The 18990-nt window shown below is 35.8% G+C and overlaps 1 protein-coding gene across 1 annotated transcript; it reads right to left on the bottom strand.

The window, feature by feature from the left end:
• Positions 1–3501: 3501 nt before the first annotated feature.
• On the bottom strand, positions 3502–18767 carry DEPDC1 (DEP domain containing 1; the record flags this gene model as incomplete). The annotated part of the gene is made up of 12 exons (XM_081325493.1): positions 3502–3771; positions 7357–7542; positions 8915–9091; positions 10319–10491; positions 11146–12006; positions 12452–12592; positions 13438–13485; positions 14032–14162; positions 15185–15291; positions 16493–16643; positions 17772–18037; positions 18720–18767. 12 exons carry the CDS (start codon positions 18765–18767, stop codon positions 3631–3633), a joined length of 2430 nt encoding a protein of 809 aa, XP_081181619.1. The 3' UTR covers positions 3502–3630.
• Positions 18768–18990: the final 223 nt, after the last annotated feature.

The following is an 18990-nucleotide window of genomic DNA, read 5'->3' on the forward strand; positions in this document are numbered from 1 at the left end:
TAGGCTGCATGTACAGGCATGGTCTAGAATTTATTTTGGAGCATTCAACTATCTAGAGCAGGCAGGTCAAACTCATTTTGTTTGAGGCAATTTCTTATAAAAGAATTGCCATTAATTTGTTTTAATAAAATAATTTAAATCAATTTTTCACTTGATTTCAAATTAAATGAATTATATTGGTTGGCAATGAGATTTTTTTTAGTACAATTGCCAAATGCAATAAACTGGTTTTAGGTATATGTGTGCACTAATTATTTCAACACCAATACATTTTAATAACATATTCTATTTGTAAATGAATGCAAATGAAAATTATACATTTTTTGTGCAAAAATAAAACAAAATAACAGATTTAAGAGCTGTTATCATTAGCTATCCTTAGATATAAAATATTTCCATCATCCAAAACTTTGTTATACTGCATTTAACGAACAGATGCTTTGGGATTAAAAAAAAGACTGACTACATTTGATTGTTTATCACCATGGCATTAAAACAAAATTTGAACAGTGTATGAAAAGTAAAGGTTCCCTAAACGTCTGCTGGCTATATCTATACATTTCCCTTGATAGCACTCTATTGCCTTCTTTTTAGCCTTTTTTTCAACTTCCCAGTTTAAAAAAGGCAAGGCACCGGGAGCTGAAAGTTAGAGACTGTTTAGCCTTTTTAATAAATGTTGTTATTGATGTTAAGCTCACCATGGAAAACATCATATATTGTTATGTATATACTAGGTTAATTATTTAAAGACTGAAGTGCAACATAACTAGATTCTAAATAATCTATTTTCCAAAACACAGAACAGTCCAAACAGTAAAAGTAAAGTCCAAATTAAGAATATTTCATTCTCCATGAATTGTTCAATTTAAAGTGGTTTAGTTGTAATAGATGGTTAGATTCAAAAGTTTTCAAAAGATACTATTTTTTTCTAGCATCAGCTAAATTAGACATATTACATTGAGAAAATGTTTCTCATTTCTCTCCTGCTACCTTTATTGATTTCATTGCAGAGATGTTAACATAGGAAATAGATTATTTTGTTATCTAACTTGTAATAATGCCGCTTGGGGGGTGTATGAAAGCCCTAATAAGCAGGCATATACATAGAATGAAGGCTACTGCTAAGCTTGTAAGCCGCCCTGAGTCTTCGGAGAAGGGCGGGATATAAATGGAATTAAAATTAAAATTAAAAATTACCTTCCAAAAGACAGAAGCAGATGAAAAATGTGAGGTTCTTTCCTGTTGGCTTTTTTGAATTAGCTGTTTTAGATTCTAAAAGTTTAGTTCGTAAAGAAGTAACCCTGTAAATAATTTTAATGTTCTCCTCTAGTGCAGGGTAGGCAACCTTGGCTCTTTTATGACTCAGGGACTTCAACTCCCAGAATTCCTGAGCCAGCATGGCTCAGCTTGGAAACCTCTCCCTTTCCCCTCAGCATGGCTGGCTCAGTATTTCTGGGAATTGAAGTCCATGAGTCATAAAAAAGGGCCAAGATTGCCTAGCCTTGCAATAGGCTTTTAGAGGGAGCTTTTTTTTCAAAAAAAAAAAAAAAAAAAAAGGTGCTGGAAAGCCGTTCTGAGCGTTCTATGAGAAAAAAAGCCCTGCTTATTACCATTTACTAGTAGTATTTGCCAAGGCAAGACAGTTGCTAAATGAAGACTATCTGAACACAGGTTTTAGAGGCAGCTTGCTTTAAAATAGTCCTGGGTCTATCACTTCCTTTAGTAATCTGGGTTCTGCTACTAGTGTCATGTCAATCCAGCAAAACACACAATAATCATGGAAGGTCAGTGGTATGTTCACAAGAACTGCTATTAGTCGGTAGGAGCAGGACAGATCCCAGCCAGACTACATCCCTACTACAATTGTTGCTGAAGCCGCACAAATGTTAGACTTGCTTTCAGAAAAATGAAAAACGCTATGTCAATGTCAAATCAGAAAGTTGCCAGCTGGCTTTGGCTAGGCTCTGGAAGGCTGAATTTTGAGGGCATGTTCTTGAAGATGTTAGTGAATCACTTTTCAGCTGAAATTAGAGGATCTATGAATATATCCAGAGTCAGCACTTGAATAAAAATCTGATGTGAATATGGGCTTAAATAAGTCAAAGGAAGAAAAAGATTTAGTTTCTTTGTTGCTACTGTAGCATGATCTAAAATCAACAAAATCTTAGCCATGAGTGGCAAATCTAAATGCCTATACATTGCTCTGACCAGCCAGGCAGTAAGATCGTCAAGGCATCAGGTCTTATTTAGTCTATAAATATCAAATTCATATTTAAAGCATTTAAATGCAATTTGGTTTATATGCCATTTATAAAATTTAGTAACAATTCAGCTACTTAACTTATATCTGCTAAGTGTTTCTATTTACTTAGCCTACTCAACCGACATTGGTAGTTGTTAAAACATTTTTAATTTGCTAATTAAAACACACTGGCTGTGTCATTAATTTTATTCTAATATATTCTTTTGCCTTTTTTAAAATTTATATTTGTACTAACTGTTTTTATAAACACTTTTAACTGTTGATTTTTATACGCCATTCAGATCCATCTTCTGTGAGATGGGCAGTCATAAAAATTTAATAAAATAATTTTTCCACTATACATGGTCCTTACTTTACTCTCACAGTTAGAAAACAGAATATAATATTTCTGCTCCTTTCAGAAGACTCAAAGCTCACTCGAAAAGCTTGTTGACATTAGAAATGGTTCACATAGTGGAACATAGAAAGTAAATGAAACAATGTCCTTTAAATTCCTCCATTTAAAATTCAGGTCTGCATATGTACAGTAATGTCTTTTCCAAAACATTCTTTTATACATAATATAACTACATTACAAGCATTTATACAGGTTTCATTAAACAATCTTTTCAGAGATTCTTATTCAGATATTGGCAAATATATGTCATAAATAGAAAATACTTAGAAGGAAAACACAAACAGGAGTAAAATGGGGAACAGAATCTGGGCAATCTAATTCTACTAAAGCAACATAAAAAGTGAGCCACAACCAACTTAAGCATAACAAAAATGTGAGCACATATAGACAATAGAGGACAATTAATTACAATTTCAAACTATTAGAAAGAATGAATGAATTATTGCTTTATGGCTGTTTAAGCAATACTCTTCACTTTTTGTAACCAAGAGTTCAATTTGTACAATAAAAGTGAGGCTGGCCATCATTACCTTTATGGCCATGTTCCATGCTCACCATTCTCAGCTGTGTTACTTAACTCAGCATTAACACATACAATATATAAATAGATTACATACTGAAGATCAACATTAATACAGTATTGTGGTATTCAAATTACAGTGTTTCTTTTAAAAACTGTGCAAAGAGTTACAACACACGTTTGTATTTATAACTGCTACTACTATATTTATTTGCTATTGGTATATTTAATATACCAATATTAAATGTCTCTCATTAAGCCTGTTCATGAAAAAAATGGAACTATTTACAATTTTGGAATTAATTTGTAAACAATGGCATTTATAAAATAGTCTTCAGGATTCATGATGAACTTTTCATAAAATCCATATTTGCATGAATGTGCTTACTGAAAGATTTCTAATGTTCACTTTCAAAAACTTTCTTTATAAATATATAACTGAGGTACAGATTAACTTTTCATGCTAAAATGCTTGGACTTTCGCAAGTTAAACATTGGCTTTTTAATTGTAGGCTTGTGATCAAACAAGATGGTTTCACTTTCTGAAGTTGGAAATCTGTTCCGATAAATCTCTGGATATTCCTTCTGGAACTGTAAATCAAAACAGTAAATCACCAATATATACAGTATATATATAGGATGGATATATATATATAGGATGGATATCTATCTATCTATCTATCTATCTATCTATCTATCTATCTATCTATCTATCTATCTATCTATCTATCTATCTATCTATCTATCTATATCCAAAAACCAGGTTACTATGTACACATTACATTTTTGCAAATATTTATTCTCTTAAATGTACAATGTAAACGTACATGTAAATGTAAATTCTTATTTCTGATCATGCACCTACATACAAAATCATATTGCAGGAAGTGTCTGATCTTCTATGGGACTGCCTCTTTATCTGTTTCCAAGGTTAAAGAATAAATTATTTAAATTGTCAATGTTTATAATCGCTAACCTTACTAACCATTCTGTGTCAAAACAAAGAAAGGATTTATAAAAGATACTGGCAATGATTTGCAATGGTTTTCTAGCTGAGAAACTAAACTGGAATAAGAAAACTGGAACCAAAAAACTGTATTGTTCAGTGTTTTCTTAGCAACTAGTAAGCTCTTATTCAAGCATCTCTAAATTAAAAAGTAGCCAAAGACCAGATAGAGACAGTATGTGTGCATATGAGTGTGTTCTGCCAGAACTTGGAACAGAAACAATGGTTGATCATGACCTATCATATCTAATAAGGGATAGTTCTTTCACTTATGCACCTTTACACTTAAAATTACATAGCAGCAGATGCATTCCATGATTCATGATTGTGAGTACTAATGTATTCATATGAGAATCAGGACTCGCTGTTCCTTTTAAATGAAGTAAAAAAAAAGCACGTGTACATATTTAAAGCTGCCCTTTAGATATGTTGGACTGCAATTCTTTAGCACATATGTCCAACTGGGAATCTTGTGCATTGTAATCCACCACATTTATAAGACATGCTGCTACTATAACAGATGTCAGATCTTAATCTAACAATGTTATAAAACACTGTCATGGACCTTTAAAAAGAATAATTTCAAGTTTTTCCCCAACTTTTTGGAATCTTCACAAAGAATGCAGGAAGTAAAAATAAAGAACAGTAACTTCAATGCAGTGACTTAAACTCTGCTAATTTAGAGCCAGACTTGAGTCATGAGGCTTGTTTAATACATTCTAGGACAAGTATAATTCTGTGAAGCAATTTGTTCAGAAAAAAATCCCTCTGTATTAAGCTCTGCCATAGTTGTTCTACTTTGCCACAAAGCAGATTACAATAAACTGTGTCAGGTGAACTTGCATAACTCAAGTAAATATTTCGAAAACAATTGTCTAGTATTTCGACCCCAAACCACCCCAGTGATGCCCTCGACGTGATGTCCCGCTGCCTGGAGGCGGTCCGGGTCTGGATGGGGAGGAACAGGCTTCGGCTCAACCCTGACAAGACTGAGTGGCTGTTTGTGCCGGCATCCCGGGAAATTCCGATTACTTCATCTCTGGCCATGGGGGGTGAGCTGTTACCCCCCGTAGATAGGGCGTGCAACTTGGGGGTCCTTCTAGATTCACAGCTCTCTTTAGAAGAGCATATTGGAGCTGTGACTAGGGGGGCCTTTGCCCAGGTTCGCCTGGTGCGCCAGTTGCGACCCTATCTGGACCGGGATGCCTTGCGTACAGTCACTCATGCGCTCGTGACCTCTCGTCTAGACTACTGTAATGCTCTCTACATGGGGCTACCCTTGAAGTCCACTCGGAGGCTCCAACTGGTGCAGAATGCAGCCGCGCGAGTTGTACTGGGAGTTTCCCAATACTCCCATGTTACACCTTTGCTCCGCGAGCTGCATTGGCTGCCGGTTGCCCTCTGTGTGAGATTCAAGGTGTTAGTAATGACTTACAAAGCCCTACATGGCATGGGTCCGGATTACCTACGGCAACACCTGCGGCCGGCGTCAACCTCCCTCCGTCCAGTGCGCTCCCACAGAGAGGGCCTCCTCAGGGTGCCTCCGATCAAAGAATGCCGATTGGTGGCCCCCAGGGGGAGGGCGTTCTCTGTGGGCGTGCCAGACCTGTGGAACCGCTTGCCGGTTGAGCTCCGGATGGCCCCCGATCTTCGCTCCTTCCGGCGCGATCTAAAAACGTATTTATTTGAGCAATCTGACCTGGTCTGATGGGTTAGGGTTGGGGTTTTAATATGTTTTTAAGTATTGTTTTAAATTTTAAATTTGGGCATTATATTTAATCGTTTTTTAACTTTTGTATTCTGTTTTTATATTTATTGCCCTGTACACCGCCCTGAGTCCTTTGGGAGAAGGGCGGTATAAAAATATAATAATAAATAATAATAATAAATAAATATACATGTTTTCATAATATACTCATTTTAAGATTATTAATAATGTCAGAGATGATCTAACTGCAAAACACAATGTAACAATCCAACACACACTGGATTTAAGGGAATGTGTTATGCCAAGAGTAAAGAACATTTCCCCAATCTCTAGTGGTAATCTCTAATTTTCCTAATCTCTAATTTGCTCTTATCTTAATAGCAATAACAGGCTTCAAGGAACTGCTAAATTATAAATCATCCTTGAGGAATGATTGCCTGTGGTGAGATGCCAGGAGTGGTAGTTAAACAATATCTGAAATGCCATGGATAGTCTGTTCCTAATGTAACACAAAGTGGCAGCAAATCTAGTTTTCAAAATGCCCGGCCATTTAGTCTGATTCTATGTGTCATTTTCCAGATTGCAGCTCTAGAAAAGAGGATGTTGTGCTTACCCATTATGGGTTTTTAACACAACTGTTTAGGCTGGGATAGGAACTGTCATCCTGCCATATTAGAAAATCCCTCTGTTTGGTACTCTCCAAGAAGGAAATAAAAGGAGAGGACTAATAATTTTACTACACTTAAATGAGCTGATGTTACCTCATATCTTTAACAGAGATATAAGCCTGGTCCAGTATAATAGCTTGTTAAAGGTTCTAGCAGGGGAGTAGATAGTGGAAATCCTTCACATCTAATATAATGGCAAAACTAAAGCAACGATTTATGTCAAAGTTGTTATTCTTGACAAAAGGTAAAGATTCTTAAGACATCACTTTTGCTATTGAAGTCTAAGTCCTCTTTGCACCACAGTAGCTTGAGTGGCGATATAAAATGGGACTGTAGAAAGGTTTAAAAAATAATCTAGCAAGTCTTCCTTTCTATTTTCTTTTTTTTCTATATGAAATATTAGTATTGCTTGTAGTTATCTTATATGAGCTAGAGAGTGATAGATTTAAGAATTTATTATTGGTAGCAAATGGATGCTTATGATTGTTTTTTTTGTTTTTATACCCTGTACTTAGCTCTGGGAAGTCGGGGGGGGGGGGAGGGGGGAAAGGGGGGAGGGGTAGGTAGGGGAGGGGTAGGGGGGATTGTTAAAGATAAAATGTATTTTAAAACTTTTCAATTAAAAAAAAAATAATCTAGCTAAAGGGATGCTGCCCCATGTTTTCTACAGAATATTTATTTCCTGAAAAACAGTTTTCTTATCCGGGTCTGTCAAAAATAAACCAAATCTCCCAAAATTACTTGAGGCCTTCTTGCCGAGTAATGATGTCTAAACAGTTCACAAATCACATTACCTGTTTAAGTTTTTTCTTCTTCTCTTTCAGAGATAAATTTCTGTCCTTAATAATATTTTCTAAAAGTTCAGCTACTGCTGCCTGAGATACAGAAATCTTTTGTTCATCAAATTCCTGAGATGTAATCCTCATGCAATAGGAATAACTTGGAAATATGGTGCTCAGTTCTTCTTCAAGACATTCCAACTGCAAGCATGCAAAACAAAGAGAATAGGATAGACATTTTAACAAATGGACGACACCACCTGTTCTGGCTAAGAGCAAGAATTTCAATTCTGAAACTCCAATTTGAAATCTAAAACAGTGGCCAGTGAGAAGATCTCTGATAAGCCAGAATTCTCTCACACAATTTAATATAAGAATAAGATGAACATGCTTATAGCAGCTAAAACACTTCAGGAGAATACGATAACTAAGAAAATATGAATTCCACAAGTAGAATTTTATTTTGATATAGGAACCTGTAGTTGCAATTCTTAGCCTTCAGTTCACTAATGAGCACAAATGCAACTTCATTAAATTCCCCTGATGACATTTAAAAAAAGCTGGAAAGTCAATAGCAACTGGACTATCAAAAGGCACTTCAGATAAGATGACTTCATTCTAATATCTAAGTATATTTTAGGTTCTAGGGCTTACATTTAATGAAATCTGATTTACACACTAGATCACATTTCACAAGTAAGGGTAAGGTATTTTTTGAACCTTGATTGTTGCATATTTTTAAAGGGAAAAATCTAAGACTTAAGATATTATCTGAAGCATATTCTCATATACAGATGTCACTGCAGATTCAGAGAAGATAAGTATAATTTCAAAAACTCCTCTGCTTGAGATAACCTCTGAACAATTCAATGGGCCCAGTTATAAGTTACTGAACTGCTGTGTGCATCTGTGTGCTTTGGTTAACATTACAGAAAATTGAAAACCTTTGTACTGATTCCTGCTCATAGCCAGTTAGATTCAGAATTTATTGAAAACCAAATTGAATGATGAATATGTTATTTCCACAAAATCTTCACTGGGAACTAACTTACAACTGAACTCTCTAGTAATCTATAGCATTACTATATATTTAATAATTGTTTATACTCAACATAAAACATGTTTTCAATGTGTGCTAAGTGTGAATAGTGCTATATGATTTATTTGAATCTTGGTGGTCAAGATGCACATTTTACTGCAATTGTTATTTTTTGGTTAAAATTGTTCAAAAGATGAGATAACAATGAATGGCAGTTCACTCTTTCTGCGTTACACTGCAAACTGGCTAAGTAAAATAATAGAAGTGCCAGATCAGATAAATCATATTTGGTCGGCATACAGTAATCTATTTAAATCAAAGTCTCAATATGGGGAAATATACAATATGGATTATAAAATGTCAGTTATTAATGCAAAACTTTTCATTTAAACCTGAAAAGTAGCAGTAATGGTCAGATAAATTTGAAGAAAGAATTCCAAGACCATGGCCGTCAAAACAAATTATTTATGTAACTCTGACTTAAAAGAAGCTCTGTTTAAAGATTAACAGATATAATTTAACTGTTTTTCTCACCTGAGTAGTTTTTAACGTTTCAATGTGCTCTTCTACTGCTACTTGTAAATATATAGGAATTTCTAAAATTTCCTGTTGGTGATCCATTAGAAAGGAAACTAATCTTATGGCAAGCCACTCATCTAGATCCACTTCTTCCTCACAGCACAGTATACAACGAGAAAACGTCTGTATCATCTGGAAGCATTTAAATATGCAGTTATAAAACAGCCAGTATTAAAATAACATTCTTCTACAGCAGAGAACTTTCCAACAGTTTGGAGGCTGAAGACCATATTTGATTTTTAGTTTACAAAAAAAAAAAAAAAGAAAAAAGAAAAAAAGAAAAAAAGAAAAAAAAAGCAAACAGCAGATCAGGGCCACACGAGTTAAATTTGCATTAAATTAAAATTACATTACATTCTATATTGTCCACATAATTATTTCCCATATTTTTAATATCTTTCTATTACACATACATATTAGATAGTAAATTCTGAAGCATCTCTAAAATTTTGCTCAAGGATTTGGGGGGGAGGGGCTGCACCACATCCAACTTTGCATTTTCAGTGCTTACTTGGATGTTACAAGCAACAAGAACACTGGATGCAGGAGAAAACGTAAGAGTTGCATGCAGGTAACTAAACAGACTGGGGGAGGACAGGTGAAATGTTTTCTCTCTCTTCTGTACCCAGAACTGAAAGTGTACATGGCTAAAGGAGATCTCTCTTCTTTGGACCTTTACTTATTATAGATGCCAACGCTAACATTGGATGTTTTTGCATTGACAATAGATGAAAAGTAGCCATCTTTCTTCCTTTTGTTTTTAGAGTTAGATGATGCTGGGAGGGGGGATATGAATGAGAGTCCAACTAGACATAACAGCACTAAACGTAGCGTGAGAATCAAGGTTATTGAGCCCAGAGCTGATAAAGAATTGGCAGGCTGGAGAGGAAGCCACTTCAAGCTAATTGGGGAATGTGATTTATGACTGTTAATTGGAGGAGGGAATTGTGCTTTGATACTATGTGCCCAGGGGAGGGGAATTTAGTTTTTGGCTTCGATTATGCCTTGCCGATGTTATGCTACTCAAATGAAAGATCCTTTAAGGTAAACAAAGCCTCAAAGTTCTTTTGAAGAGTTTCATCTGTTGGAACCATGACATGAGATTTATTAAATGTATTTATTAAATTTATATCGCTCTGCAAATCGTTGCTTAACTCTACTCTGCAAAATGTTCTATCCTCAACATAGAAATTGTTTATGCATCTTTCTATCACAAGCTATGAAGGCATCAGCTTGGATTGGTTTAAAAATGATTTTGAGCATGGAAGATGGCATCATGATAACTAGTCACAACGGCTACATTGGTCAATGAGGCAACTGGAATACTTGCTTAAAAACCATTATGGGAAATAATCGTACCAAAGATCTGGTGCCTACTGAATCATGAAGTCGTGGCATATCAACGTTTTCACTCATCCGAGAAATCATGCGCATTAAAAGTTGAAGTTTTCTGCGATTTGGTGGTGGAAGCAATAGGCAACAAATCTGCAGAGCTTCAATTGCAACTCTTTCTGAATGAGGTTGCAACAAATCTAGAAAATTATTAGAGAGGCATTATTTTTGCAACTTTCTAGAAATTAAGATTCACTTTTATATCATTAATACAAGTAAAGTCTGATTAATGTGCATGTTATTATTTATTTGTTGGTAATCTAAACTTTTCTCTAGAAGCATAAGGTAACTTACATGGGGATCTTCTTTAAATTTATCCCCACATTAATTCTGTGAGGTAAATTTGGTTGAGAAAGCTACTAGCCCAAAATTATCTTCCATGGCTGTAGCAAGAATTGAAGTTAGGTCTCCATAGGTTCAACACTTTAACCACTATTGCACACAACCTCTCCTATTGTCTTCCATCTATTTAGGTGCTAATTGATTAGTCATTTAAAATCACAATGCAAAAGACTCAAGTTAATTTAATATGAGTTATAAAAATATCAGCAGGGGCAAAAAAACATACCTTTTGTATTAACATGCACTCAAAATACTGATGCTTGCAGAACTGATAGTATTAGCTTAAAAGTTATCTAACTCCACAGGCTAATGAGTTTCTTACAAATTTTATTGAAACAGTCAGTTAAAATACTGGGATTGGCAAAATCTCCCTCCCCTTAAAAAAAAAAAAAGCACACAAGCAAGCTAGTTAGTTCAAACACATACAGACATGCTTCACAAAGCAATCTTACGTGATCTGCCAGGCAGCATAAAGAAGCTGGGAGAAAACATGTATTCTGAAAGCTGTGTTGCACTTTTGTGGAATCTTTTATTGATGGCCATATCAGAACCCACAGATTTACTTCCTATTTTAACAGGCAGTCGGCTAGTGCTTTGAGTTTTGGAACCAAAGTTTACTGGATGTGGTTTTACTGTAATTTCTGCAACTGGAGCATGTATGCCACACCAACTGGAATTTTTAATTCCACATAAACTCTGAGATCTGCAAAGTTGTTTTGATTTTGGGTTACTACTAGATTCCTCTTGGTCAGGAAAACTTGATGCAGGAACCTCCTTGGAGCCATGAGTCTGTTTTTCACTAATGTTATCCAAACGTAGATCCAATGAAGAGACTGGTTTACTTTCACAGTGCAACAGTTTGTTCTCATTACTTGTCAATGGGACAATATGAATTCCAGCTTGAGAAAATTGTTTAAATTCATCCTTACTACAATTGCTTGAGGTTGTATCTGCAATTCCCTCCAAAGAGTGACATCTTGGCTTAAGCCTCAGAGGTAGAGCTTGTTCATTTTTCAGTTGTGAAAGATTTTGACAACTGCCACCTTTTTGTATACAAACAATGCCACCTTTATAAGTCATGTTGCGGTGCTGAAAATTCTTACTGCATCCTATTTCATTTGTACACCTTTTAGAACTTTTAGCAGAAGTCTCAGATTCCTCTTCTTTGTCAGTATCATGCTGAAGCAAACTTAGCAGAAGACATTCGGTTGACTTGAACGAGTTTAAATGACAAGGTTTTGAACATACCAAATCATTCTGGATACCAAAATTTCCACTGGATCTGTTTGGAATTGTGATGTAGCCACACAAAACTATCAGAAAATGAAATACAAATTCAAATGCAGGCAATTTAGAAGCACAAGCAACATCATCAGAAAAAATAAAATAGAGATTAATATTTAAAAGTTAGTGGTGCCGAAAGACTGTATATTCAGTCAGAAGGTATTCAGAAACATACATGCAAAGGATAGCTCACATATGCAAGACTAAGTGTACATAACAAATCATATTATGATTAGCAGTTTGCACATATATATGATGAAAACAAATAAGTTTGAAATGCATATGTCTCCCTTTAATTCTTTGTTAGCAATCTAAAAAAAATACATAATTATAATACTTTATACTTGATTACTTATTCTGTGAAACTAGACATACTTCTTTCCAAAAACTAGTATACACACTTGTGGTATCTTAGGTCTTCTTTTCAATTGTATACTGGGATTCTGTACCACCCTGATATGAATGGATACATACCTAAGATCTTCACAAATAATTCATAATACTGAAAAGTAAGCAAAGGTTCAGGGAGACTAAGAAAATAATCAGCAACTGTTTTGAATACATCTCGCTCAAAACCTGTGTATGTTGGCTGACTCAGGTCATTACATCTAGGCCCTGAAATGCAAAAGGAAAGAAATCTCAACAACACTGATCTCAATGATATTTCAAGAGCTAGGAACAGCAGAGCACTGCTTTTCTAACATCCTACATTAACAATTCATCAGACGAAAGATTTATGAAACTAAATTGAATCCTACTGGATACAAGATCCTATCTACTATGTATAAATGATATAGCAAGAATTTGCATTATAAGGAACAGGTTCACTGAAACATGCATCTTTTTTCATTATTTTATATATTGTAAATCTGTATTCTTTTTATTGGCACTATACTCACCTTAATCTTCTAAATTTAGATAACGTGGCATTTAGAGCAAAGTAACTTAATCGAACCTATAAATATAGTCAGGTCAGATGTGGAGAGCCGAACTCATTGTTAGCCTCACATTGCAATGAACAAGGACATACATTCAATTTTGCATCTACTAAGATTGTTGGCTGAGCAGGTATAAACATAGCCAGGGAAATTACTGAAGCCTTGGAAACCGGCTCCTTGTCAGTCAACAAGAGTGCTGATTTACCACCAGGTTATCAGGTATTTAGGAATCAAGGATTTGGCAGTCAGTGACTTAATAACCAGCCCTCAACACCCCAAACAACAATTAAAAAGCCAAACACAACTAGGCACCATATAAATAGTATACATAGAATAGTCCAAAGCACACATTCTGATGAGAGAAACTTCCTGAGGATGGCCTCCAGCATGAGTCCAAAAGCTCGGAAGACTAAACCTCCAGTAACTGTGACTGAACCAGATTGGATCCCGCTACAAGTATAATGTTTACATTGTGTTTACTTCTTTTTGCATTGTATTTTCCTTATATACATATTCACTTACAGTTTGCCAAACACTTCATAGCTGACAATACCCAGTGAGGGAAATCTTCTGCAAGAAAAGGGGGAGAAAAAAGATTTGACTAGCTATTATTTTTACACCCAAACTACTGAACACATTGGTTATATTTGTATTTCATCACTCATCTAAGGACTACAACAGCACATACAGAAAAACACTTGAAAAGCATATCATTTTAAACTTCATGTTTACTATACCACAATTCACTCGTGACTACCCTTTTTGTGATTGAATGGGAATCTGAATGTAACTTGCCCTGTCCCAACACTGATTTTTAATTGATATACTTCAAATAGTAAATTGAGAAGTGGAACACACTCAATAAGTTAACTTTTAAAAAATTCTATTTGATTATACATAATTTTGAACTGCATTTAAAATTGAAATTTCTATTAGACCAAAATGCTACAACTTATTTACCTGGAACTCCTATTTATGACATTATAGTTTTCCAGTAAATGATTGCAGATACGTTTAATACCTACATTTCCTAATACAAAAAATATATCACACTTTTGCTGATGTTTAAGTTGGGAATAACCCAAACACTTATAAAAATTACATTATAACACTTACCTGATTTATCTTGTAGAAGAACAACTCCATGTTTACTTGTATTAGTCATGTTATATATTATGTAGCGAGGAATTATCTGTGCTGGATGCAAGATGTCTTCTAAGGATGATATACTTAAAATAGTTTGCAAACTATAAAGAAGAAAAATCCAATCAATTCAGAAACTTAATGAAACTTTCATAAATTATCAAGAAAACAGGCTGGTAAAAATTTCAATTTATCTTGCTTCAGGTAATCCAGAAATGGTTAAGAATTATATTTTACATGACATTGTCTATAACAGGGGTCTTCAAACATGGCCCTTTTATGACTTGTGGACTTCAACTTCCAGAATTCCTCAGCCAGCGTGCCATATATAAGATGTTGACTTAATCATGGGGTTATCAAAAACGGAAAACATTTAATAGAGCAGAAAAATTATTACCTTATGGCTACTCCTTTGCTTTCATTAACAGGTTAGTCTAAATTCTAGAGATGTGCAAAATATATTATCCTAAATATGGAGTATTCTGGGGAATAGCAAATAATGCTGATCCATTTTTTTGGATGTAAGTGAACAGTTTTTTCCAAGTAAATGTTTTAGGAGAGGAAGTTTTAAATCTGAACTACTACAAACTACTTTCTATTCTGGAAAATATAAAACTGACAATGTAGAAAGGCTGGATTGGTATGATCTGGGGAAAAAGGATACTCTGAAAGGTTTTGCACACAGTTATAAAATTCTCTGTATTACCTAAAGCATCCTAGGGATAATGAATGACATCATTAGTAAGATCACATAAGGAAAACACTGAAAGCTAGCAAGCTGCCATTTTAAGTCCAATAGCTATTTGATGAAGTTCAACACTTACATTACAACTTCCTCTATAGATACAAGATTTCCTTTACCTTTTTATTTTAGTAATTTAAATCTAGACTTTTTTACGGTACAGTAGAAATGCAAGCTTTTTTTCACCAGTTTGGTATGTAAGTTTTATAATTTTAATTTTCAAAATATTGTGGCAGGGCAAATGCATATAACATATTTACATATCAAGAAATTACCTTGAAGAGTAATTTTTTTGAAAGATCACTGGGACACATGAATAATCCCCCCCCCCCAAATTGTCTTATTTCTAAAATCTATGGGAGAAAGAAAACGCATGTGACTTACTGTATCATAACAATGCTTCGCCAAACTTCTTCTATATCTGCTTGAGTTATTTCCTTGCCACTTGCTATCCATTTTTTATCATCTTCACATTTCAGATTTTCTTTGTTCTGCAAGTATGGAATTACAACCAAGTTGTAAAAGTGTGAGACTAATTTTAGCTACCTAGTTATAATCCTTTTTTTTTCTTGTTCCACTAATCTGGAAGTTAGTAGGAGACTACCAGCAGTCACAGTGACATTTGTTTATCAATCAGATGACCTTTACATTATTTATTTCAAAACACAGCAGTAAACTTTGGAAAGTGGAAACCATTACTTGCCATATTTTTTAGCAGAAAGCTACAGGTAGCCCTCGATGTACAACCACAATTGAGTCAAATATTTCCATTGCTAAGTAAGATGGGTAAGTGAGTTTTGTCACAGTGAGTTTTGCCACAGTTCTTAAGTGAATCATTGTAGTTGTTAAGTATGTAACATGGCTGTTAAATTAATCTGGCTTCCCCATTGATTTCGCTTGTCAGGTCTCAAAAAGTGATCACATGACTCCTGGGGCACTGCAAGTGTCATAAAAATATCCCAGTTGCCAAGTGTTGGAATTTTGATCATGTGACCATGGGGATCCTGCAACAGTTGTGTGAGAAAGGTCATAAGTCACTTTTTTCAGTGCCACTCTGTAACTGAACTGTCACTAAATAAATGGTTGTAAACTGAGGATTATCTGTAATATGTAATTTATGCAAAACAAATAGAAACCTTATGACTCTAAATCAGGGGTCCCCAACCCCCGGTCCGTGGACTAGTACCAGGCCACAGCATGCCAGCAACTGGTCCGCACAAACAAGGAAAGCCCCATCCACAGGATGCAGGCAGCACACAAAACCACACCCCCTCTGGTCTGCGGAAAAACCTCTCCATGGAACTGGTGCCTGGTGCCCAAAAGGTTGGGGACCTCTGCTCTAAATGACTCAAATCTCATCACATTCTTTGTGCACAGCAGTTGGACATAATTGCAAATAAAATTGGCAAATCAAGCTCACTTTTGTTTGGCCAAAACAGGAACAAGAGACTAATCAAGATCGATTATTGTATACACCTTTTAAAAAATGATTCATTCTTAAGTTCAAGAATAATCAGTTTTTAAAAGATTGCAAGGACTATCCAGGAGAACCTCTATCTCTTCAGGACCATCCAAATCTGAGGGGAATGATACTCCATAGAATAGGCAATGTTACAAAGAAGCCACCTTGGTAAGGCTCAGTCCCAGGTGTTTAGACATTAAATTGTAAACACAATTAATAATAATAATTACCTGACATTCCTGAAGGTCATGTTTTTTAGGAGTTCTCTTGGAATACTGAGGTAATTTAAACATGCTTTCTGTTTTTTGGGGTATGTTATGCAGGGTTTCTTTCAATGGATATCGACGTGGCAAAATTTTAACAGGGGAAGCTGAAGGAAATCTATAATTTGAGACAGAAAATATCAACATTTCAATGTAGGAATTTAATTCAGATGTAACAAAACCCCCTAAAGAGAATTTTGTCCTTTTGCAAGCTAGGTCTAATATCACTATTTGAAGATAAAAAAGTATTTTGAAAAGAACCAACATTTTCAAAATATCAAATAAATAATTTTCATTTAAAAATATGTCACTTTTTGATACTACAGTATTTGTTGTTAGCTGCGAAGTCGTGTCTGACCCATCGCGACCCTATGGACAACGTTCCTCCAGGCCTTCCTGTCCTCTACCATCTGCTGGAGTCCATTTAACCTCACGCCTACTGCTTCAGTGACTCCATCCAGCCACCTCATTCTCTGTCGTCCCCTTCTTCTCTTGCCCTCAATCTTTCCCAGCATTAGGCTCTTCTCCAGTGAGTCCTTCCTTCTCATTAGGTGGCCAAAGTATTTGAGTTTTAGCTTCAGGATCTGGCCTTCTAAAGAGCAGTCAGGGTTGATCTCCTCTAGGACTGACCGGTTTGATCGCCTTGCAGTCCAAGGGAATCGCAGGAGTCTTCTCTAGCACCATAGTTCAAAGGCCTCAATTCTTTGGCGCTCAGCCTTTCTTATGGTCCAACTTTCACTGCCATACATTGCAAAGACCATAGCCTTGACTATATGCACTTTTGTTGACAGGGTGATTTCTCTGCTTTTTAGTGTGCTGTTTAGATTTGCTATGGCTTTCCTCCCCAGGAGCAAGCGTCTTTTAATTTCTTGGCTACAGTCCCCATCTGCAGTGATCTTGGAGCCCAGGGAAATAAAATCTGTCACTACCTCCATTTCTTCCCCATCTATTTGCCAGGAATTGAGAGGGCCAGATGCCATGACCTTGGTTTTCTTAATGTTAAGTTTCAGTTAAGTATAGACTGTAGCATTTTATAAGATGCAGCATCTTGGTACAAAGGATTTATTATATTGGGTTACTAAATGTGATCTTTTGAAACAGATTTTTTAAAATTCCATATTCTATTAATGGGTAAAATGTAAAGTATCTGTTGCAGTAAGCCACAAAATAAGGAAACCAGCCAAACATTTACATTCAATATATCTGATAATTTTTTACAGATTCTGTCAATAATTTTGTAAATTACCTGTACAAGTTATGATTGTCATCCAGATTTTCTGAACCCCATCTTCCTTTTATGTCCTCAATCACATGATTTTTAAGAAATTTCCTTAACAGCTGAATAGTTTGCTGCCTGGTAACTTCTGGACCAAAATTAATATTATTCCTGAGTAATTCATGAAGCCAGTCGACTGCTTCTGCTGCAGTAAAACAATTTCCATATTTTCTAAAGTGTTGTCTGTGTTTCTTTTGTGGCATTTGTGCCCGAAAGTACTTAGTAACTTCATTCCACTGTAAGTTAAGAGAAATGAAATTGCAAATGGAGAGGACACAGAGAAATAAAGTACGCATTTATTTATATATCAAATTTATTCTAAGTCACTTTACATTTTCAGGTTATATAGTGCAAAAAGTACTGTATATCTTTTATTTTTTTTTAAAAAAAACACAGTAATTTGAATATTTGACTCTGTTAGGTTGCAACCAAGACTTTACTAATATACAGTAAAATCTTCACTTCAGCTGTCAAATCTGGCGAGGTCTTGTTACTACATCAAGGCAAGCTACGGAGCATGAAAAGGCATCTGTCTGAAGGTTCATCCACAAGACCATTTAGAAATGCTCTGACACGTGGTTTCTCGAGGTGGTTTTTCAATAGAAATCTGCCCGATCACCATCCAGTAACGCTCATGTCACTGATGCCAACGTGGATTAAAACATTAACAACCACAGAGTCGAAGCCCCTTTCCAGATTGGCCCGCGCGTTAGGATTAAGATTAAGTTTTTAAGCTTTCGCGGACGGCACTTTACTACAAGCAAATACGTTAATGTTGTGCTTGCACGTAAGGACAGATGCAGATAACATAGAGATTTCTCGGAGAGAAAAAATTATGGGAAGGAAAGTCAATCAACTCCACTGAGAACTCGCCCTCCAGAAAGCCCCCTCCCCGCTTTTTTTTTTTTTTGGTTTTACCAGCTTGGTGGCGCGATAAGGTCCAGGAGAGACCACCCGATTCTCCATCGCGGCTACAGCATAGCGCAGCCAACGAACACAACGGCCAACGGCAGCCGTGCAAACGTCCGCACCGAGCAGCCGCTGCCTGGAAGTTTGAACCGCGTTCCGAAGTTTCTGATTGGCTAAGTAGTGGGGGGTGGTGGTGTCACGTGACTCGGAAAACCGGAAGCCAGGTGCGCGTGCTCGCAGATCGGCGGTGTCTCGAACTCGTGGCAGCAGGGAGGGTTTA

The sequence above is a fragment of the Vipera berus genome, assembly GCF_964194415.1.
Source record: "Vipera berus genome assembly, chromosome: 3".
NCBI classification, from domain to species: Eukaryota; Metazoa; Chordata; class Lepidosauria; order Squamata; family Viperidae; genus Vipera; species Vipera berus.